This window comes from Pogona vitticeps, chromosome 5 (assembly GCF_051106095.1).
Source record: "Pogona vitticeps strain Pit_001003342236 chromosome 5, PviZW2.1, whole genome shotgun sequence".
Lineage (NCBI taxonomy): Eukaryota > Metazoa > Chordata > Lepidosauria > Squamata > Agamidae > Pogona > Pogona vitticeps.
In genome coordinates, this window is record NC_135787.1 from 118,054,703 (window position 1) to 118,077,696 (window position 22,994).

The 22,994-nt window shown below is 48.5% G+C and overlaps 1 protein-coding gene and 1 long non-coding RNA gene across 2 annotated transcripts in view; one reads left to right on the forward strand and one right to left on the reverse strand.

Moving 5' to 3' along the window:
- The window catches only part of LOC144589525 (uncharacterized), a 300,406-nt gene that overhangs the window by 44,228 nt on the left and 233,184 nt on the right, over positions 1-22,994 (reverse strand). The window lies entirely within an intron of this gene.
- Positions 1-22,994, forward strand: part of LOC140707410 (active breakpoint cluster region-related protein-like) — a 65,609-nt gene that overhangs the window by 23,741 nt on the left and 18,874 nt on the right. The window contains exons 2-3 of the mRNA XM_078394378.1: positions 5,028-5,239; positions 11,287-11,472. Of these exons, the coding sequence (XP_078250504.1) occupies positions 5,105-5,239; positions 11,287-11,472 (321 nt within the window). The 5' untranslated portion in view covers positions 5,028-5,104. The remainder of the gene's footprint in view (positions 1-5,027; positions 5,240-11,286; positions 11,473-22,994) is intronic.

The following is a 22,994-nucleotide window of genomic DNA, read 5'->3' on the forward strand; positions in this document are numbered from 1 at the left end:
CCTGCCTAGAGAAGAAAGAGAAGAACAATGAGGAGATGGAAGAACCCCTTCGTATTACGGCACAGAGACCTTTTGCCTCTATTCACGGCTTGGATCGGCAGCATCTTCCGACATTTTGACAAAAGAATGAGTCCCCCCCCCCCCCGTCTGTGACCGACCATCAAGCCCTTTTTTGAACCTGGAGGGGCCAGAGTTTGAACCTGGAACTTTTTGGTCTACCAAGCAGCAGCACTGCTATATCGCTTTTGGCAAAATAAGGTTCTAGTCCTCATGAACCCAAAGATAACTCTGTTACTGCAGGGTTTTAGGTGGGGAAGGGTCTTCCCCCATCCCCTCTTCCCCAGTCCCTTTCTAATCGGAGGTAAAACCTAGGGCTTTGTCCAACACCAGTATTCTAGAATTTTGCAGAGAAAGATTCTAGTCCTCATGTTTTGGAACAAATCTTTGATTTTAAAGGTGTGGTTCCACATGTGACTGTCTCTCCTCCGAGAGCTATTGTATGGAAAACCAGAAATCGCCTCCCAAGAACTTCCATCATTTGTATTTCTTTCTTTATCTTGTCTGTTCTGGATGGATGTTTCGCTTATTCCCCCCCCCCACTTACTCCTCGCGCCCTCTGTTATTCAGAATTTGAACTCAGGCCATTCTGCACCCAAAATGTGGGCCGGGAGCTATTCAAACAAAGCAAAAAGCTTACCGCCCATCACCAGTCAATGGCTTTATGATAGGCGCTGAGCTGAAATCAGAAATTAAGTGTTATAGCGGAATAAGCTATTTATTCCTGGGTTCTGAAAGGGCCTCCTTGCATTTTGTCAGATCCTGAGATTTGGAGCTTCTTAAAAGACCACAAAATTGTGGTGACACCCCTCGCTTGTCCCATATGGATTTATCCAGCCGTGTACTTTTCCATGCAGTGGTCAAGTCTTGCTGAGTTCCACAGGCCTTACTCCAGAGCAGGGTTTGGAAATAACGTGTCAGAAATAAAAACCTCCCTTGTAATTACTTCCTTTTTGCAGCAGATGTAACCAAGTTACATGATGATTGCAGCTGAAGATAGGACACCGTTTTCGGGTGTAACTCTTAATTAACTCATCATCACCGTTACAAGACGTGTGTAGCCTTGTTTCTCAAATCCCATGTTGTACTACATACTAGTGGCTTGTTGCATTTATGGGCGTAGGGGAAGAATTAACTAAATATAACAGAATACGTTTTGAATCAGCAAGAAGAGACAGAGTTACTTTGTCAGCTGTCAAAGTAATTATAACCGTCTGCATTTGTGGGGCCTTGTGTGTGTTTTATAAAGGCAGTTAATGACTTTTAAAAAGTAATTTTCCAAGCTCTTTTGGAAATCATCTCGGCTTTAGTGGGCGAACAGCCTGTCTGGACCAGCTGGTAACTGACAGTTTGGGAGCAAATGGCGAGTTTTTTTAAAAGTTACATTTTTAGGTAACTAAAACCCACAGAATCCGTCAGTGACAGAGGCCACGTCGGCTGTTGTAATCCCCAGAAGTTCATTGGGGGGGAGGGAGGAGGAGGGAGAGCCTTTTTTGCTCCGGACAGGCTTTGGGACTACATTTCCCATTATCCCTTGCCCTTGGCTTGTCCGGAGGCGGCTGGTCCATGAAGTTGGCTGGGTGGGGGCTTCTGTAGCAAGGAAGGTGACAGATGACCTCGTGTTCACCGTGTGTGGGGTCCTCCCTTCCGCGTGCAAAGAGGGGGGGCTTCCCCACTGGGTTCCAGGCAAGCCATGCTTCTAGCCCTCAGGAGGGAGCCTAGCAAAAGTCAGAGAGCTCGGGGGGGGACTTTTTGAGGCCCAGGAGAGCATGGGGACTTCTCGGGGTGCAGGAGGGGAGCGTGGCCGCCGTCCTGCACGGGGCGTGATCGCGGCTTTCCTTGCCCCCCAACCCCCGCTCATCCTCAGAGATCCGTTGCAGGGCACGGGAGACTCATCTTCTCTCTTCCCCCCATGCCATCCATGGGGGGGGAAGAGGGGGGTCCCCTCTTCACTGTGGCATAATCATCATCCCCCCCTTTCTGTCAGGCAAAAGAGGAGGAGGTGGCGGAAGAGGAGGCGGGACAGAAGGTGTCTTCTTTGCCATTGGTGGGCAGCTCCTCCTCGCCTTCTCATCCCCCCCCCCCAGACAAGCACCCTTTGGAAGTAAGCTCCCCCCCCCCCCACCGACTCTGCCAGCCCCAGACATCCCTCCGGGCAGGGCTGGCGTGTACTCCTCTCTCCCGGTGCCGCCCGCCTGTCATCACAGCCCGGCTCCTTTTGGGTGGGTGGGTGGGGGGCTTCTCCCATCCTTGCCCTACTCTCTTTCTCTCCCCCCTCGCCCCGTCCAGGCTGACGTTGGAGGATCCAGACTCCAAATTGGCCTGCTGATTTCTGACCCTCCCTCCCTCTCGCACCCCCTCCCCAAAAGCCCCTTCCTTCCCCATCCTCTCTTCGTTTTGAAATGCTGGGCGGCTGGGAGGTCTGAAGGCTTTTCCCTCCTTCTTCCCTTCTCCCGATGGAGTCCCTGAGCCAGCCGGGTCTGCCTCACCTCTCCTGGATCTACAGCAGTAGGTCTTCCCTGCCGGGACCTTCCCTTTTTATTTATCTATTTATTTGTTTGTGTATGTGGGGTGTGTGTGTGGAGATGGGATTAGGGTTTGATTCTCTGCTCGATCTTTTGGGGGGGAGAATGCTCGAGATGCTCGCCTTCCTGGTTGGCACCGCTGGCTGTTTTTTCTCTTCTCTTTTCTTCTTGGCGATGTGGGGTTAGGTGGACTTGGCATCCTGGGTTGGGGGGGATTGCAAACTGAGCCCCGTGGAAGTCCCCAGAACAGGGGCACTCCTGCTGATGGAAGTCCTTTTGGCCAGGGGGCCAGCTGGGAGAGATAATCGTAGCCCACCTCCCTCCCTGGTCCTTGTTTGAAACGGTTGGGCAGGTGGCCACTCAATAAGGGACAGGGCGCGTGGCTACTAAATTAGGAGCCGGTGGCTACTAAATAAGGATGTGTTCCTCAAAATAAGGCGGGAGCAGCTGCCGAATGAAGTACCGCAGCGGTTGGGCTACTAAACAAGGAGCTCCTCTTTGAAATAAGAAACCGGTGGCTAGTGAGTTAGAAACAGGTGGCCGCTCAATGAAAAAATAATAATTTCTGGAAACGAGGAGCAGCTGGCTGGTTCGTGTCCACGCCTCAAACCCCCCCTCCCCGGCACAAGTCTTTTGAGCATCTTGTGATCTGGTTGGGAAGGCCTTTGTGAACAGAGTAGCCTAGTGGGTAGAGTACAGTAGAGGGCGAGGAGGTGTGAGATCCTGGTTCCTGCCTTGAAACCTGTGATCTCTCTCAGCCTAGTCTATCTCGCAGGGGTGTTTGTGGGATACACGGAGGAGCAGGAGAGACACCGATGCTGAGGGAATCCGTATTTTCCTCCAAGGAACTCTCCGTTGGGGGGGGGGAGGCTGGACTAGATGACCTTTAGGTGCATCTTTGAACCCTCCCATCCTAGGATTCTAAGTTTCAGCTTAAATTAGGAGCCCAGAGGACCCACTCTGAAGAGTCTGGCGGCTGCTCTCGTGCCCCTAAGGGACCCAGCACAGACAGCACCAGACTTGGAAAAAAAGTTGCCTCTGGCGTTTCGGAGCCCTGCCTCGGTTCAGGCAAGGCCAGACCCTCTCATATAGTCCAGCACCTTCCCTCCGCCCCATCAATAGTCCAGGGGCCAGAGGGTGGCTAATCGGGCCGGGAAAAGCCTTTTAAAGCCAGGTGACCTGAGCTCCACGTGGAGTCCACAGGTCTGGTCCTTGCTCCTTAATCTTCACAACAGCCCTGCGAGGTAGGTAAGTCAAACTGAGGATGATGAAGGGGCTTGTTTAGCTCTGCAGCCCCAGCAGAGGGTTTTGGACCTGGGTCTTTCAGAGAGAGTCGTGACCCCGTCCTGCGATCTCCCTTTCTCTCTCTCCTTCGCCTCTTCCTCCTCCTCCTCCTCCCCGTTGTTCACCAGGGTGCTCTGCCACGCGCATCGGGGGCACCCAGCCAGCCAGCTGCCGCACGTAATTGAGGGATTTGAAGCGGCACTCAAGGAGGCGTGCTTAATTGGGGGAAATGTGGGGAAGTCTGTCAAGCCATGAGGGTGGGGGAGGCGGGGGAGGGGTTAGGCACCGGCAGGCACACGTGCGTGCGTTTGAGTCTGTGCAGAGTGGGTGGCGGGAGATGGGTTTGCAGCAGGGAGAGGAGTGGGTGGAATGGTGCCCCCGGAGGGGGAGAAGGAAAGGCGGGCGGTTGGTACGTGCCCACATGTTACCTCCCTGCCTCGAACCATGCGCAGGGCTTGCCTCTCTCTGCCGGTGCACCTCCGGGGTGTGGGTGTGCAGGCCTCTTCCTGAGTCCTTGATTTATTAGATTTCCATGCCACCTTTCCTCCCCACAAGTTCAAGGTGTGGGAGGGGTGGTTCTCTTCTGCTTCCAATCTGGCCCAAGATGACCCGGTGATATCTTTAATCTGAGTGTCCTGGGTCCTCGATCCAGCAACGTTGGCAATTACAGTATACCTGTGGTTTTGTGGCTATAAATTACGGACAAGGCATTCCTTGCTTGTAGAAAGCCAGCAGCTCAGGGAAAAGGATGAGATGCAGCTGGTCTTCCTCACTCAGGCAGAAGTCCTGGGGAAGGGCTTTCAGAAAGTAAAGCATGCAAAGTTCTTCACTCGCCCCTTCTTCAGCCTGACCGTCACCCAAAATGGGCTTCTGTTTGGCTCTCGCCTTTGGGCTCAGGGTGGCAAAGTTGAAAGAATCTGTATTGACTTCCGAGCAGGCGACGTTGATTTTGCAGGAGGCGATGGCTCTGCTCCAGGGTTTGGTCTGAATTTAAAACAAAAAACAAGAACCGTCCACGTTGCTGCACCCTATCTGCAAAAAACAAGTCTGACATCTCGGATTGCTCTTTCAGCGTTCGGACTAAAACCCACTGGGGATTTGCTGCCTTCACTTGGGCTTGCAGCCCACACTGACCAGGCTTCCCCATTTTTCTTTGGACAGATTTCAACTACGGCACCGAGGAATATGATGCCGAGGGCAACGAGGAGCCCAAAGTTCCCCCCGGCGGCTCAGAGACCATGCCTTACATTGACGAATCAGCCACTATGTCCCCCCACCTCGGTGCCCGCAATCCAGAGGGGGGCAGCGCCGGCGACAACAGGGACGGATCGGAGAGCGTTTCCCCCACCCCTGCAGATGGACCGGGTGCTGCGGTAAGTGGCTGGAATTTGAGCCGGGGTGCTGTCTCCTTCATCTTTTTTTACTTTTTGTTATTTTATTTACAAAAACAAACCAAGTTCAACTGGAAATAATGTTTGATTTCCGAAAAAGCGGACCTATAAAGTGCAGGTGTGCAGAAAATCGCAACATACCAGGCTGTGTGGGAAGGGCACATAACGGGACAAAGGAAAGCTGCTTGCTGAGTTATATATGGCTGATCTCTGAGTAGGGTGCTGTTGACCAGTGCCTGGGAAGTATTTTCCCACATGCTTGCTGGAGAGGCATGTGAGCGGGAAAGTTGCCGTTAACTTACGAGACGTGCGCATGAACAGTGCCTGTGCCTGTCACCAGGAAGAGGGGAGACACTTAAAGCATAAAGATATGTTCATTGTTCCCTCCTCCCCAGCAGGCGCGGTTTCTGTGCAGCAGGGGTGGGTAACCGGACGCCCTGGGTCAAATCAGGCCTTCAAGCCAAATCCAACCCTTCCAACCTTTTCTGAGGGATTTTCTCTTTTCTAAAAGGCTGAGCTGCTTCCTCAGGGCTTTGGTTACCAGCTGTAGGAGCTTAAAAGTAAAACCCTGACCACCACCCCCACCCACCCATCCCCGGGCACATGACCTCCGGGAATGTCTGTGACTCGAATTCAGCCCTCGAAAGGGAATTGCCCACGTTGGCTCAAAAATGTCATGCAGAGAGGTGTTTTCCAGCTTGCTGTCTGTAATCTTTTCAGAAAAGTAAAACCTGTAATTTCTCCCCCTCCCCCGCATCACCTCTGAGAATAAACCCATTGCTGTGTGTGTTTAGTCGTTTAGTCGTGTCCGACTCTTCGTGACCCCATGGACCAGAGCACGCCAGGCCCTCCTGTCTTCTACTGCCTCCCGGAGTTGTGTCAGGTTCATGTTGGTTGCTTCGCAGACACTGTACAGCCATCTCATCCTCGGTCGTCCCCTTCTCTTCTTGCCATCACACCTTCCTAACATCAAGGTTTTTTCCAAGGACTCTTTTCTTCTCATGAGATGGCCAAAGTACTGGAGCCTCAGCTTCAGGATCTGTCCTTCAAGTGAGCATTCAGGGTTGATTTCCTTTAGAACTGATAGGTTTGTTCTCCTTGCAGTCCAGGGGATTCTCAAGAGCCTCCTCCAGCACCACAATTCAAAGGCATCAATTCTTCGGCGGTCTGCTTTCTTTATGGTCCAGCTCTCACTTCCATACATCACGACAGGAAAAACCATAGCTTTGACTATTCGGACTTTTGTTGGCAAGGTGATGTCTCTGCTTTTCAAGATGCTGTCCAGATTTGTCATCGCTTTCCTCCCAAGAAGAAGGCGCCTTTTAATTTCAGGGCTGCTGTCTCCATCTGCAGTGATCATGGAGCCCAGGAAGATAAAATTTGACACTGCCTCCATATCTTCCCCTTCTATTTCCCAGGAGGTGATGGGACCAGTGGCCATAATCTTAGTTTTTTTGATGTTGAGTTTCAGACCGTTTTTTGCACTCTCCTCTTTCACTCTCATTACAAGGTTCTTTAATTCCTCCTCACTTTCTGCCATCAGAGTGGTATCATCTGCATATCGGAGGTTGTTGATATTTCTTCCGGCAGTCTTAATTCCGGCTTGGGATTTCTCCAGTTCGGCCTTTCGCATGATGTATTCTGCGTATAAGTTAAAGGAGCAGGGTGACAACATACAGCCTTGTCGTACTCCTTTCCCAATTTTGAACCAATCAGTTGTTCCGTATCCAGTTCTAACTGTTGCTTCCTGTCCCATGTATAGATTTCTCAAGAGATGGATAAAGTGGTCAGGCACTCCCATTTCTTTAAGAACTTGCCATAGTTTGCTGTGGTCCACACAGTCAAAGGCTTTCGCATAGTCAATGAAGCAGAAGTAGATATTTTTCTGGAACTCTCTGGCTTTCTCCATAATCCAGCGCAAGTTAGCAATTTGGTCTCGAGTTCCTCTGCCTCTTCGGAATCCAGCTTGTACTTCTGGGAGTTCTCGGTCCACATACTGCTGAAGCCTACCTTGGAGGATTTTGAGCATAACCTTGCTAGCGTGTGAAATGAGTGCAATTGTACGGTAGTTGGAGCATTCTTTGGCACTGCCTTTCTTTGGGATTGGGATGTAGACTGATCTTTTCCAATCCTCTGGCCACTGTTGAGTTTTCCAAACTTGCTGGCATATTGAATGTAGCACCTTAACAGCATCATCTTTCAAGATTTTAAATAGTTCAACTGGAATGCCATCACCTCCACTGGCCTTGTTGTTAGCCAGGCTTTCTAAGGCCCACTTGACTTCGCTCTCCAGGATGTCTGGCTCAAGGTCAGCAACTACATTGTCTGGGTTGTCCGGGATATCCAAATCTTTCTGATATAATTCCTCTGTGTATTCTTGCCACCTCGTCTTGACGTCTTCTGCTTCTGTTAGGTCCTTCCCATTTTTGTCTTTTATCATGTTCATCTTTGCGCAAAATGTTCCTCTAATATGTCCAATTTTCCTGAACAGATCTCTGGTCTTTCCTTTTCTGTTATCTTCCTCTATTTCTTTGCATTGTTCATTTAAGAAGGCCCTCTTGTCTCTCCTTGCTATTCTTTGGAAGTCTGCATTCAGGTTTCTGTAACTTTCCCTATCTCCCTTGCATTTTGCTTCCCTTCTCCTCTCTGCTATTTCTAAGGCCTCGTTGGACAGCCACTTTGCTTTCTTGCATTTCCTTTTCTTTGGGATGGTTTTCGTTGCTGCCTCCTGGACAATGTTACGATCCTCTATCCAAAGTTCTTCAGGCACTCTGTCCACCAAATCTAGTTCCTTAAATCTGTTCTTTACTTCCACTGTGTATTCATAAGGGATTTGCTTTAGATTATACCTGAGTGGCCCAGTGGTTTTTCCTAATCTCTTCAGTCTAAGCTTGAATTTTGCTATGAGAAGCTGATGATCAGAACCGCAGTCAGCTCCAGGTCTTGTTTTTGCTGACTGTATAGAGCTTCTCCATCTTTGGCTGCAGAGAATATAATCAATCTGATTTCGATATTGCCCATCTGGTGATTTCCATGTATAGAGTCGCCTCTTGTGTTGTTGGAAAAGAGTGTTTGTGATGACCAGCTTATTCTCTTGACAAAACTCTATTAGCCTTTGTCCTGCTTCATTCTGAACTCCAAGGCCAAACTTCCCTGTTGTTCCTTTTATCTCTTGGCTCCCTACTTTAGCATTCCAGTCCCCTAGAATGAGAAGAACATCTTTCTTTGGTGTCAGTTCTAGAAGGTGTTGTAAATCTTCATAGAATTGTTCAATTTCAGTCTCCTCAGCAATGCTGGTTGGTGCATAAACCTGGATTATTGTGATGTTGAATGGTCTGCCTTGGATTCGTATTGACATCATTCTATCATTTTTGAGATTGTATCCCATTACAGCTTTTCCCACTCTTTTGTTGACTATGAGGGTTACTCCATTCCTTCTACGGGATTCTTGCCCACAATAGTAGATATGATAATCATCTGAGCTGAATTCGCCCATTCCTGTCCATTTTAGTTCACTGATGCCCAGGATGTCGATGTTTATTCTTGCCATCTCCTGTTTGACCACCTCCAGCTTCCCAACGTTCATAGATCTTACATTCCAGGTTCCTATGCAGTATTCTTCTTTGCAGCATTGGATTTTCCTTTCACTTCCAGGCACGTCCACAGCTGAGCGTCCTTTCGGCTTTGGCCCAACCACTTCATTAGCTCTGGAGCTACTTGTACTTGTCCTCCACTCATCCTCAGTAGCATGTTGGACGCCTTCCGACCTGAGGGGCCCATCTTCCAGCGTCATATCTTTTAGCCTTTTGTTTCTGATCATGGGGCGTTCTTGGCAAAGATACTGGAGTGGCTTGCCATTTCCTACTCCAGGTGGATTGCGTTTAGTTGGAACTCTCCACTATGTCCTGTCCGTCTTGGGTGTCCCTGCACGGCATAGCCCATAGCTTCTCTGAGTTACTCAAGCCCCTTCGCCACGACAAGGCAGCAATCCATGAAGGAGCCATTGCTGTAATTATCCTGTATAAAAAGGTCTGTGTTTGCATCAGGGACATCCATTAAAACCATTGTCATTTGCACTGCAGTTCATTTGTAAGTATAAACTGTATGTCTAAACCGCAATAATGGTGTTAAAGCCACACAAGAGGAAATCAGACTTCTTGAACACAGGCTGTTCTAGGATTTTGTTATCCCGGCGATTTACGGGGAAATTACATTTGTTGGTCAAATTGGTCTATTTGACGGGGATCTTTGGCTCTTGTATAAGATGAGAGCTTAAGACACGTGACGTGGCCAATGGATATTGCTATAAACGAGGCTGTGCATATACTTTAAGCTGCTTGGGAATTAAGTGCCAACAAAATTGGATTTTTTTAAAAAAACACTTGGGATCACTGGGATTAGGCTGGTTGCTGTTTTTCTATGTGTCCAAACTCCCTGGAATCATTTATTTGTTTGTTTGTTTGTTTGTTTGTTTAGAGGTGGGAGAGAATGACGGGCTCGAAGTCAGCCAATGGATATTATTTCATCTATGGGGACTTGAACTCGCCTCTCCTGAGTTCTGCCCCCAAACGTTGGTAATTACGGCTGTACATAAATGCGCCACTTATGTCCAGCATCCTATTGTGACCCGGAATGGGAGCATCGGCTCTTCAATTTGTGATTGTTTGCGCCTGAGATTTACACTAGTGACGCTTATGACGGCGCAAATCCCCTGCAGGATTCTGGCCTCTGGCTTAGAGCCCGTTTCCTGGGCATCCTGCATTTCAGAGCGTCCAGGTTTCTTGAGCAAATGACTTAAGGAAGAATTAAAAAGAGTCTGGTTATCCTTGGATACCCTGGGAGAAACCAGGTTTTTGGACGACACTTCCCAGAATGCCCACACTTGCCAGGAGATCCTAAGAGTTGTCTTCTAGAGAAGTTACTTTTCTCCCCTCCTTTCTTTCTTGGTTGAATAACTCACTTGTCCATTCTTGTGGGCATCTGGTATTGCATATTATGGGGTGGGTTGCTCCACCTGGCGGTCAAAATCTGGTATCACCTTGCTTTTTGGGAAGGGGAGGGGGCAGCCTGGGAAACCGGTCTCCCATCATTTCTGCGTGAATTCGATTTCTGAATAACCCCATTCCTAGGAAAGGCATTTGAAGGCCAGGTGGCAAAGCTGGAGGGGGGGAGAGAGAGCGCAGAGAGACAGAGGTTGTCAGCCAAGGATCTCATACCCTCTTGACCAACCCTTTCTGGCCCTTTTTCAGCTCCGTCCGGGAGCAGATCTTTTGCAAGGCTGACGGGTCTGAGTTGGCCATGGACGACAAAACCGACCCCCCACCCCAAATTTGCATTAGACCGGACTTGATCGCAAGCATACATTGTTATTTGTTGCTGGTAAAATGCATGGTTGCAGAATTATGGGAGTTCTGGGCCCCAACAAGTCCTATCCACCCACCTCAGGCTTTTTATATATTGCATTCAGATGTTGTGACGTTCCTACCCTGGTGCTGTGTGTTGAAAGAGTAAGGCCACAGGTGGGCCAGGGGGGCTCTTCCATCATCAGTTATAAGAGACACGGATCGCTAGATGGGAGGTAGAAACTGAACCGTCTCTGGGCCATCGGCAGCCCACTGGTAATGATGATTGGGGGTGGGAATTCAACTCACAAAGGAGAAGCACCTAGAAGCTTCCAGCAGGTGGGATCCTCCAAGGGAAGGTTATTTTATTCCTGTACCTGTTTGAGGCCTGAAACAACATTTAAAAAGAGAGAAAGGGAGAAGTGACCTTATGATCTTTCTCATGATTTCTGGTTTTTAAAAGAAAGGGGGTGGCGGTAATCCGGTCCAGACAGCAGCAGAAGATAATGATGATGATGATGAAGGCAAGACACCCTAAATTCAGTAGAAAACAGTTTCCAACATTTGTCGGCCGACGGGTGGCTGTATTTTCCAGTCCTCTGTCTGCGAGTCCAAAAAATATAAAGTTGTGTTTCTTAAAAGTCCCAGGGCCAGAGGGCTCCATCTGTCTCCTCCTGTCCTCTGCAGCCGATGAAGCCCCTGAAGGCGACAGCCACCACCTCCCAGCCGGTCCTCACCATCCAGCAGATCGAGACCATTTTCTACAAGATCCAGGACATCTACGAAATCCACAAGGAGTTTTATGACAGCTTGTGGCCCCAGATCCAGAACTGGGACAGCGGCGTGGTGGTCGGGCACCTGTTTCAGAAGCTGGTGAGTCCGGTGGGCTCTGCCCAGCCCCTGGGTCCCTAGATCGCCCTCTCCGCTCTTCCATCCTTGGTGGCCCCAGTGCAGGTCAGACGTTCCACCGTGGTTCGTGTTTGGTGTCCTCTGTGGCCCCGGAGGAGGCTCTGTGGCTGACCCCGTTGGCCCTGCTGTGGTTGGAGGGGCCACTGATCTTTGGTGGCTCTGGTTGAGATAGGATGCTTAACTGTGGTTAGCCTAAGCTACCTTCAGCCACTCTCATACAGGCGCTGTGCTTAACCATGGTTAGCACAAACTGCCCTTGGTCAGCTTGGTGCTGGTTTAAACATTCATCGGTATTAGCAAAACAGCCGGGGTTTGCTGTCTTAACCGTGGGTAAGAATCTCAAACATAAAGTGAAACCTGGACTGAAGCTGCCTTCCCAGACAACCCCTCCCCCCGAGTGTCTAAAAATCTAAATAATCATCTGTTTTCCTGGCCCCCCTCTACGAAAAGGGGAAAAAGAAAGGTATTTCAAATCGCAACCTTAATGTCCATCATTTAGGTATCCAGATGGGTTTGTTATTTGTTGATGGAACCATTGCCGTAAATGCCAACTCAAGGCAGTGAGCTCAGAATGGCAGGCACTGTTCTCCTCTTCTCTGCTTTATCCTCCTAGAGACCTGCCAGGTAGGCCAGGCTGAAAAAGCCCTGATGGATCCGGGGTCAAACGGAGTGTCAACATTCATGGGGGACAACAGTTTCCCGATTCCGTGACACTCACCCTTACATTGCTTGGTTTAAATGCTCTCTGAAAAGGGATAAGACAAATGAACAGAAGGGAAGAACCTAAACCAGACGCCCCCCCCCCCCAGCTCAGGGCAATCTACCTTTGAGTGATTGTTGTTGGGCAGAAAGAGTGAAAGCCAGCGGCTGCCTTCCGCCCCTCGTTTGATCGCTCCTGAAATATCTGCTTGGCCGTGAGGGGGGCCTTTCTGACCCACTTGCACTTCCTTCTTCCTGTCTGGAGTTTCGACGGTGAACCTTCGCCCTTTGCCAGACACCAACGGCCGGCCGGGCAACCCACTTTGCAGATGGGATGTTCATTGATTGCACAAAAGAAGGTCAAGCCATTATCCCGGCCGAGGAAGAAGACATTACACACTCAGCCTGGAGCCAGGCCTGTCCCTGAGCAGACGCATCACCGCTTGCCAAGTTTCTGGAGGAAACGGGGGTTGACCTGCGGAGGTCGGCGGTGGGGCCCAACTGAAGGGCCTTTCTGAGTGTCACAACTGGAACTTGGGGTGCACCATGAGGGTAGCCGCTTTGGAATACCCCCCCCGAGACCTCTCTACCCTCCTCTTGGTTTCATTTATCCAGAAGCCCAGGTGGCATGGATAGGAGACGGAAGTGCCTCCCCTCACATTTAGAGTCCACTCGGATGGAGGCGACGAGGGCCATCAGAACTTTGGGATTTCTCTGTAACATTTATATCCTGCAAAAACATGCTTTGGAACAAAATTAAAATGAGATAGAAGATCCAAAGTGGCTCATTTTGTGCAGCCAGCAAAGATGGCCCGGGATTATTTCACCAGAAAGTTGGGTTTTTGTGACTATTTGGCCGTTTTGGCTGGTGGATGATGGGAGTTGTCACCCATTGCACCTGGAGGGGAGGGATGGGGGAAGGCCGTCATTTTCGGGCAGGGTGGACACAAAGTAATTTGTTTAGATTACTGTTGTGAAACCGGATAAGGAAGAGTTACTTTTTAAACAATTTATTATTAAGTTTTCAGGGTCTTCTACTGTAATTACAAGAGACTGCTTTTCAAAAAGCGAATGAGGGTTAAACCTTTATTTACTGGTCAGGAATACGTTGTTTCCTGAGCGTGTTATCTCTCTTTCGCCCGGTTCGCAGAGCAAGCCAATGGCCGTATTTATTGCATTTTTATTTCTTTTCTCTGTTCGGTGCCAAAGTCGGGACAGGAAAGTTTGCTTTCCTAGGAGGGGTGGATAGAACTGTTCCTTTGGAAATGAATTTTTTTAAAAAAGTGTTTGGCTCTGAAGGCAGGTGGAGAGGTTGAGCAACGCCTATTACTGTATCCGGGCTCCTTGCACAGAATGAGTCAGGTCGAAACTGAAATAAATCACTGGAACAGGGAAAAGGCTCGGATCCCATTTCCAACTGAACCAGGAAGTTCTTCTCCAGGTAGTTCTGGAGGCAACACAAGCTTGATCCCCCTGAGGGTGTGTGTGGGGGACAAGATCAGTTCTCCCGCCCCCTCCGAAAAGAAAACCACACCCTGCTTCTGTGGGCCATCAAAACCTCGCTTTGTGCGTCCTCTGAATCAAGTGACTTCCCAGTTCCTAGAAGGGGCCATTTAAGGGGCCTTGAGGGAAGCTTCAGGAGGACTGCAAGAGGGAGATCAGAAGACATCAGAGCATGGCCTTTTGTGTGTGTGTGTGTGTGTGTGTGTGTGTGTGTGTGTGTGTGTATGTGTGTGTGTGTGTGTGTGTGTGTGTGTGTGTTGCAATTTGTGAATTTGGAGTGACTCTTTTGGGGCGAGGGACAGAATAATCAGAGGGTCCCGCCTTCCAAACCTCCAGGAAAAATAATAATAATAATAATAATAATAATAATAATAATAATAATAATAATAATAATAATAATAATAATAATAATAATAATAATAATAATAATAATAATAATAATAATTTATTGTCATTGTAAGTATATACACAGTATACACATACAACGAAATTCACAGACACCCAGAGACCAGACACATGCACACAGATAAAATTCCCTAAACACTCCTCACCCACTAAAAAATCCCCCACTAAAAATACAAACATCTACACCGCAGGCCAAGTAACACAGTCCAACTAATTATTCACTACTGGTGGTCTTTAAGCTCATTATTAATTGCAATTATAGCTCTGGGATAAAAACTATTGAGAAAACGTGTGGTCCGAGTCTTAATTGTTCTATATCTCCTGCCAGATGGTAACAGTTCAAAAAAGTTATAAGCAGGATGGGAAGAGTCTCTCAGGATGTTGTGTGACTTCCTTAGACAGCGGGATGTGAAGATGTCATCCAAGGTTGGTAGCTGGAGCCCGATGATATTCTGGGCAATTTTAATGGTTCTCTGTAGAGGTTTTTTGTCCGCTACAGAGTTACTCCCAAACCATGCCAGAATGCCATAGGTTAGGACACTCTCAATGGTGCTACGATAGTATGACAGAAGTAAATGCTGAGATAAATTTAACTTGCCGAGCATTCTCAGGAAATACAGCCTCTTCTGTGCCTTCTTCGAAAGAAAAGAAAAAACATGAGATTTTTACCTTGAGTCGCCCACTTGTCTTAACCAATGCCCACCGAAATCCTGCACCTCCTCAACATTAATGGGAATATAGGAGGTTTTTCCCCCTGCATCCCTCCCACACCTTCTTTAATTTATTTATTTATTTATTTATTGGATTTATATACCGCCCCATAGCGCTACAAGCACTCTCCGGGCGGTTTACAATTTTTAATTATACAGGCTACACATTGCCCCCCCAGCAAGCTGGGTACTCATTTTACCGACCTCGGAAGGATGGAAGGCTGAGTCAACCTTGAGCCGGCTACCTGGGATTTGAACCCCAAGTCGTGAGCACAGTTTTAGCTTGCAGTACAGCGTTTTAACCACTGCGCCACAAACCAGATGTCTGTGGTTTTGGAAACAGATGGTGCTAACATTTGCTGTCAAGCTGGGGGGGGAATGCTATTTTAAAGTCTGGTGGTTACCATTCCAGTTTGCCTTTAATCTGTTTCTAGTATCAGATTTAGTGATGATGATGATGATGATTTACGACCTAATGGTGGCCCTCCTAGGGTTTTCTCAGTCGACTCAGAAGTGGTTTCTCGCCCCCCCTCCTGGGGGCGCCCTGGGTCCCCCATGCAGCTGGCTCAGGGCCACCCGGGTGCAAGCCAAGGAAACCCATCAGCCACCCTCGCGCTGTGTGGTCTCAGCTGCCTCCTCTCTCTGGAGGCGTGATGGTGGTAATTCAGATTCTTTGTCCAACAGAAGGAGATAATTAATAGCGTCTCTGATTGTGCCCCGTGCAAACGGTGACAGGATTTCCTCTCCTCTGAGAAATCATGGCTTTATTTATTTAGTGATTTGAGCATTTGTTTTAAAAGTCTGCCTCTCTCTCTCCCTGACAGTCGATGCTGCTCTTTTCCCTCATAACAGAAGCCCTGCAGGCTAGGTCAGCTTGAGAGGAAAGGGCCGGCCTCAGTTTTGTATATATGAAATAAATCACATTTCTGGTTATCTGTGCTCTGGGGGGAAAATATGTCTTTGCTGAGGAGTGGAATCTTAGAAGGGTAGAATTCTTGAGAGTTACAAATGTGGACATGTTGGTAATTTATCTCTTTTTTATCGTATCAGAAAGGCTCTGTTTGCCAGCAAGGGCCAGCATTCAAATTGAGCGAAGCAAAGTTGCCAAGGTTCTCCAGCCTTGCCTTGCTAAGCGTTCTAACGGCCCTTCCTGTCCCATCAAAGAACCGAACTGGCAAAAGATTTTCTGCAGCTGATGAAGGCCGTGCTGGCTGTGGATGATAGGAGCTGTAGTCCAAAATCCTCTGGAATGTGCCCAGTTGGGCCAAACCCAGTTTTGACCCGGGGGAGGGGATTTTGCTTTTATCTCCAGTTATTGATCAGATAGAAGAACAGGGATCTTTTTCTGGGCACCTCCTCGGGAGGTGGGTGGGATTTGAGAAGCACCCCCGTCTTGTCAATTAGGTGATTCAGCTGCAGGGTTTCGGGTGGAGGTCTTTGTCAGTCCCTGCCTCAACGCCACCGAACTCTGTGGGACTCCTCTGCGAGTAGAAATGTGTAGGATGCCTATGGGTAAGTGGTGACCCGCAAGCCTGTGTCTTAGCAAAAACGGTGTGGATTTTGGTCGGAAGAGGCTTCCTTGCGGTCAGTTCCAAGACGACCGGAGAGGTGGCAGCAGAGCGTGGGTAGCAATTTTGTCTCTCCGTTCAGGAAAGGAAGTGATGTGCCTGGTCGCGCGTTGTAGATTTTATCTTGTGGAGAAAAGCCACCCTGACCATTTCCTGAGCTTGCTTGCTCCCTTCCAATCCAGCCTGTGTTTCAGTTAACTTGCCGTTTGAGTGTAGGGGAAAATTAAAGCAGAACCCGGACTTGAGAAAGGTGGAGCAGGGCCAGGATCCTGGGGAGTAAACCATTGGTGGGGGGGGGAGAGATTGAGAGAGAGAGAGAGCGAGAGAGAGAGAGAGAGTGTGTGTGAGAGAGAGAGAGAACCACTTCTTTGTCATAGCCTCTGTCTCTGGCTTCTGAGCAGCTTCTGGCTGTCCTCTCTCTGAAGCAGGAAACGGGGTTGTTCACAGCCGTTGATGCAGGAAGATAGAGGTGGGTTGTATTTGGGGTACATTCTTAAATCACACCTTCCTCCCCCCCCCCCCACTGCCAAAGGAAAAAGTTGGGGAAACTTGACTTCATAAAAATCGAATCAAAGCAGCAGGTCTCTAAGCATCTTAAGCTGATTGGGGGTGGGTGGGAGAGAAATACAGATCCCATAATCCCCTAGCAGCCTCGCCTCCTGATTTTACGGCATATTCATTCTATACAAGATGATCATTAAAGTATCTGGAGAGACTTGCATGCTTTTAAAAGCCTGTTTTCAATGACTTGTTTTTATTTTGGAGGAGGGGCTTATACTCCTTTCTCTTCCCACTCGCTCTCTCTTTTTTTTAAAAAAAGTGATTTTTTTTCCCTGAAGAGGGAGGAGAAGTATAGCTTTTGAGGTGTTGTTCCTCTCATCCATCATCCTCCCTTTAATTTGGCTGATGGAGGTTTTAGTCCCACAAGATCTGAAGGGCCACAGATTTATCTTCCTAGATAAATTAAAACGTTCCCTCTTATTTCCTGAAAGAAAAGGAGCAGTTGTTGTTTTTTCAAAGGAAAAATGGAATATTTAGTGGAGATTTAGTACAACCCCCAGTCAGTAGGGTTGTACTAAAGCTCAGGAAAACAGAAAGGTGGGCATGAGATGGACAGACTCCCCATGGGGGTGGGAGGAGGCGCCGCCATGGGGGGGGCTTGCTGGAAACCTCTCTCCTGCTCAGGGATGGATCCAGGCTGCGCCCTGAGGTTTCCAAGGCGAGGGCGACCCCCTCCAGCCCTGATCCCTGGGCTGACCCAGGGCACGCCCCGTCTCCCCCCCCTCTGGTCTGGACAGCTCCGGGGGGGGGGGAAGGACAATGGAATGGGCGGAGTTACCTCCAGCAGGTTCCTCCTGAGCCCCCCCCCAAAAAACCTCCTTTGGTTTCCATGCCAGTTCTGGGGGTCAGGACAGATGGAAATCGAAGAAATATATATATTTTTAACTAGGCCACAGATTTCCTATGATGAAGAAACATTTTGTCTTCTCGTTCCTTTCATGAAGATGATTATTTCCCTGTGAGTTCCCTTTGTTTTTTATTCCTTTTTAAAATATGGTTTTATTTTTATTGTGTTGATGCCTTATTTGGTGCTTGATTTAAAACATCAAGTCCATTTCTGGAATCAGTGGAAATCAGTCCGATGTGGAGACTCCCGGCCTTTCTCTCACCCCCCGGGGTGCGTCTGAAGAGTCCGAGCAAGACCCGGGGTCTCCTTCAGCCTGACCCACCTCGATGGAAAACAGGGGTGTTGCAAGGATGGCCACAGCCAAGGAGCCTTGACTCGAGACCTGCAGGTTCTGAACCTCTGGACTCCAGAGGACTCTGATGTTTGCACGCTCTACATGCTCCTGAAAAGAGACCCCCCCCAAAGCCACACAGATCTGCATCTTCATAAACATAGATCACAAGAAAGATTTTTATTGAAATACATCAGTAGTTAACGTATGATTACTGTGGGAAAGTAATCAAGTAATAATAATAGTGGTGATAATGATAATAATGATAATAATGATGCTAATGATGATGATAATAATAATAATAACTGAAATTTGGCAAATAGCGATGATGGGAAAGCAGTGCAGAGACTCGAGGCTGCTCCGTGAGCTTGGGCTCTTTGTGTTCCTGGTGCCAATGGAGGATGCTAGCAGAAGGCAGAAGATGAAAACCTGCACATCGTCTTCTCCCTATAATAAACGACAAAAGTGGGAGGGACCTTACAGAAGCAGAAGACATCAAGAAGAGGCGGCAAGAATACGCAGAGGAATTCTATCAGAAAGATCTGGATGTCTCGGACAACCCAGACAGTGTAGTTGCTGACCTTGAGCCAGACATCCTGGAGAGTGAAGTCAAGTGGTCAAGTGCTCCAACTACTGTACGTTGCACTCATTTCACACGCTAGCAAGGTTATACTCAAAATCCGACAAGGTAGGCTTCAACAGTAAGTGGACCGAGAACTCCCAGAAGTGCAAGCTGGATTTTTAAGGGACAGAGGAGCTAGAGACCAAATTGCTAACATGCGCTGGATTATGGAGAAAGCCAGAAAAAAGTTCCAGAAAAACATCTACTTCTGCTTCATTGACTAAGCAAAAGCCTTTGATTGTGTGGACCACAGCAAACTATGGCAAGTTCTTAAAGAAATGGGAGTGCCTGACCACTTTATCCATCTCTTGAGAAATCTATACATGGGACAGGAAGCAACAGTTAGAACTGGATACGGAACAACTGATTGGTTCAGAACTGGGAAAGGAGTACGACAAGGCTGTATGTTGTCACCCTGCTCCTTTAACTTATACGCAGAATACATCATGCGAAAGGCCGAACTGGAGAAATCCCAAGCCGGAATTAAGACTGCCGGAAGAAATATCAACAACCTCCAATATGCAGATGATACCAGTCTGATGGCAGAAAGTGTGGAGGAATTAAATGAGGGTGAAAGAGGAGAGTGCAAAAAACAGTCTGAAGCTCAACATAAAAAAAAAAAAACCAAGATCATGGCCACTGGCCCCATCACCTCCTGACAAATAGAAGGGGAAGATATGGAGGCAGTGAGAGATTTTACAGTAGTACCTTGACTTACGAAATTAACCCATATTGGAATGGTGGCCGTAAGTCAAAATTTTCACAAGTCGAAGCACCATTTCCCTTAGGAATGCATTGAAAACCGATTAATCCATTCTGGCCAAAGAAAAAAAATACCCCCTCCCCAAAATAAAAATAAAACACTGCAGGCCCCATGGCCTGCAAAAAGCCAAAACAAATCCAAAAATAAACATCCCACGCTAGTACTGCAAAAAAAAAATCATCAAAAAACAAAACAACACAGAAACATAAACCCCAGCCCAAACCTACCCGCCAAAATTCACCCAGAACAACTTTTTTAAAAGAAAAAAAAGCAGCAACGTGCTGGTCCGAAGCCTCCTGGGGGTCTCCTGCTGCGGCGATCGCGGCAGTGGGGGACCCCCAGGAAGCTGAGCTCAGACGGGATGGTCCAGTGGCTCGCCTCCCGGCGATGACGGCAGCAGCGGTGGAAGCCAGGGAGGCTGAGCCTCCCTTTTCCTAACCATTGGGGCAAAAGAGCTACTAAGAAGCAGCCTCTTCGCCACCAATGGTTTGAATTTCCTGCCCTCGACCTACGAATGTCCCTACTTACAGACATTTTGACCTACGGACTGCTCCAGCTGGAAAAATTTACATCTACTTGCACCCGGAGCTGTCTGTAGGTCAATATATCCGTAAGTAGGGACGTTCGTAGGTTGAACTACCACTGTACTTTTTTGGGCTCCATGATCACTGCAGATGGTGACAAAATTAAAAGACGCCTGCTTCTTGGGAGGAAAGCAATGACAAACCTTGACAGCATCTTAAAAAGCAGAGACATCACCTTGCCGACAAAAGTCCGCATAGTCAAAGCTATGGTTTTTCCTGTAGTGATGCATGGAATTGAGAGCTGGCCCATAAAGAAAGCTGACCACTGAAGAATTGATGCTTTTGACATATGATGCTGGAGGAGACTCTTGAGAGTCCCCTGGAAGGAAATCAACCCTGAGTGCTCACTGGAAAGACAGATGCTGAAGCTAAGGCTCCAGTACTTTGGCCATCTCATGAGAAGAGAAGACACCCTGGAAAAGACCCTGATGTTGAGAAAATATTGGAGCCTCAGCTTCAGGATCTGTCCTTCCAGTGAGCACTCAGGGTTGATTTCCTTCAGAATTGATACGTTTGTTCTCCTTCCAGTCCAGGGGGCTCTCAAGAGTCTCCTCCAGCACCACAATTCAAAAGCATCAATTCTTTGATGGTCAGCCTTCTTTATGCTCCAGCTCTCACTTCCATACATCACTACTGGGAAAACGATAGCTTTGACTATGTGGACCTTTGTCGGCAACGTGATGTATCTGCTTTTTAAGATGCTGTCGAGGTTTGTCGTCTTTTAACAAAATTAAAAGACGCCCCTAGCAGGCGTCTTTTAATTACGTGGCTGCTGTCTCCATCTGCAGTGATCATGGAGCCCAAGAAAGTAAAATCTGTCACTTCCTCCATATCTTCCCCTTCTATTTGCCAGGAGGTGATGGGACCAGTGGCCATGATCTTAGTTTTTTTTTTTATGTTGAGCTTCAGACCGTTTTTTGCACTCTCCTCTTTCACCTCATTTAATTCCTCCTCACTTTCTGCCATCAGACTGGTATCATCTGCTTATCGGAGGTTGTTGATATTTCTTCCGGCAGTCTTAATTCTGGCTTGGGATATCGTCCAGTCCGGCCTTTCGCATGATGTATTCTGCATATAAGTTAAAGGAGCAGGGTGACAACATACAGCCTTGTCGTACTCCTTTCCCAATTTTGAACCAATCAGTTGTTCCGTATCCAGTTGCTTCCTGTCCCATGGATAGATTTCTCAAGAGATGGATAAAGTGGTCAGGCACTCCCATTTCTTTGAGAACTTGCCATAGTTTGCTTTGGTTCCACAAAGTCAAAGGCTTTTGCTAATCAATGAAGCAGAAGTAGATGTTTTTCTGGAACTTTTTTCTGGCTTTCTCCATAATGCTGCGCATGTTAGAAATTTGGTCTCTAGTTCCTCTGCCCCTTCGAAATCCAGTTTGTACTTCTGGGGGTTCTCAGTCCACATACTGCTGAAGCCTGCTTTGGAGGATTTTGTGCACAACCTTGCTAGCGTGTGAAAAGAGTGCAATTATGCGATAGTTGGAGCATTCTTTGGCACTGCCCTTCTTCGGGATTGGGATGTAGACTGATCTTTTCCAATCCTCTGGTCACTGCTGAGTTTTCCATACTTGCTGGCATATTGAACGTAACACCTTAACAGCGTCATCTTTTAAAATTTTAAACAGTTCCACTGGAATGCCATCACCTCCACTGGCCTTGTTGTTAGCCACCCTTTCTAAGGCCCACTTGACTTCACTCTCCCGGATGTCCGGCTCAAGGTCAGCAACCACACTATCTGGGTTGTCCGAGACATCCAGATCTTTCTGATAGAATTCCTCTGCGTATTCTTGCCGCCTCTTCTTGATGTCTTCTGCTTCTGTAAGGTCCCTCCCATTTTTGTCGTTTATAATATCCATCTTTGAAGAAAATGTTCCTTTAATATCTGCAGTTTTCTTGAACAGATCTCTGGTATTTCCCTTTCTATTATTTTCCTCGATATCTTTGCATTGGTCATTGAAGAAGGCCCTCTTGTCTGATAATACTATTGATCATGATAATACTCCTGATAATAAGACGATATGGATTTGGCCCAATCTTCTGGCTAATATTTTCACCCTGGGAAGGGAACCTCACCCGGTGTGCACACAGGGATCCTCTCCAACATGAACTGAATGCGCTACAAGAGCGCCTCTTGGTATGCCGCCGTGATGATTTTCGGGCACACATACAGATGCTGCAGGTACATTTGGGGGAGGCCCCGCTGTCGGTCTCCATGGGGGAGGTCCCGCCGTTGATCTCCATGGGGGAGGCCTCGCCATCGATCTCCATGGGGGAGGCCTCGCCATCGATCTCCATGTGGGAGGCCTCGCCGTCGATCTCCATGGGGGAGGCCTCGCCGTCAATCTCCATGGGGGAGGTCCCGCCGTTGATCTCCATGGGGGAGGCCTCGCCATCAATCTCCATGGGGGAGGTCCCGCCGTTGATCTCCATGGGGGAGGCCTCGCCATCAATCTCCATGGGGGAGGCCTCGCTATCGATCTCCATGGGTGAGGCCTCGCCAGCAATCTCCATGGGGGAGTACTCCTCGTCAATGTCCATGGGGCAGTACCCGCTGTCGGTCTCCATGGGGGAGGCTTCGCCATCGATCTCCATGGGGGAGGCCTCGCCGTCAATCTCCATGGGGGAGTACCCGCTGTCGATCTCCATGGGGGAGGCCTCACCATCGATCTCCATGGGGGAGGCCTCACCATCAATCTCCATGGGGGAGTACTCCTCGTCAATGTCCATGGGGCAGTACCCGCTGTCGGTCTCCATGGGGGAGGCTTCGCCATCGATCTCCATGGGGGAGGCCTCGCCGTCAATCTCCATGGGGGAGTACCCGCTGTCGATTTCCATGGGGGAGGCCTCACCATCGATCTCCATGGGGGAGGCCTCGCCATCGA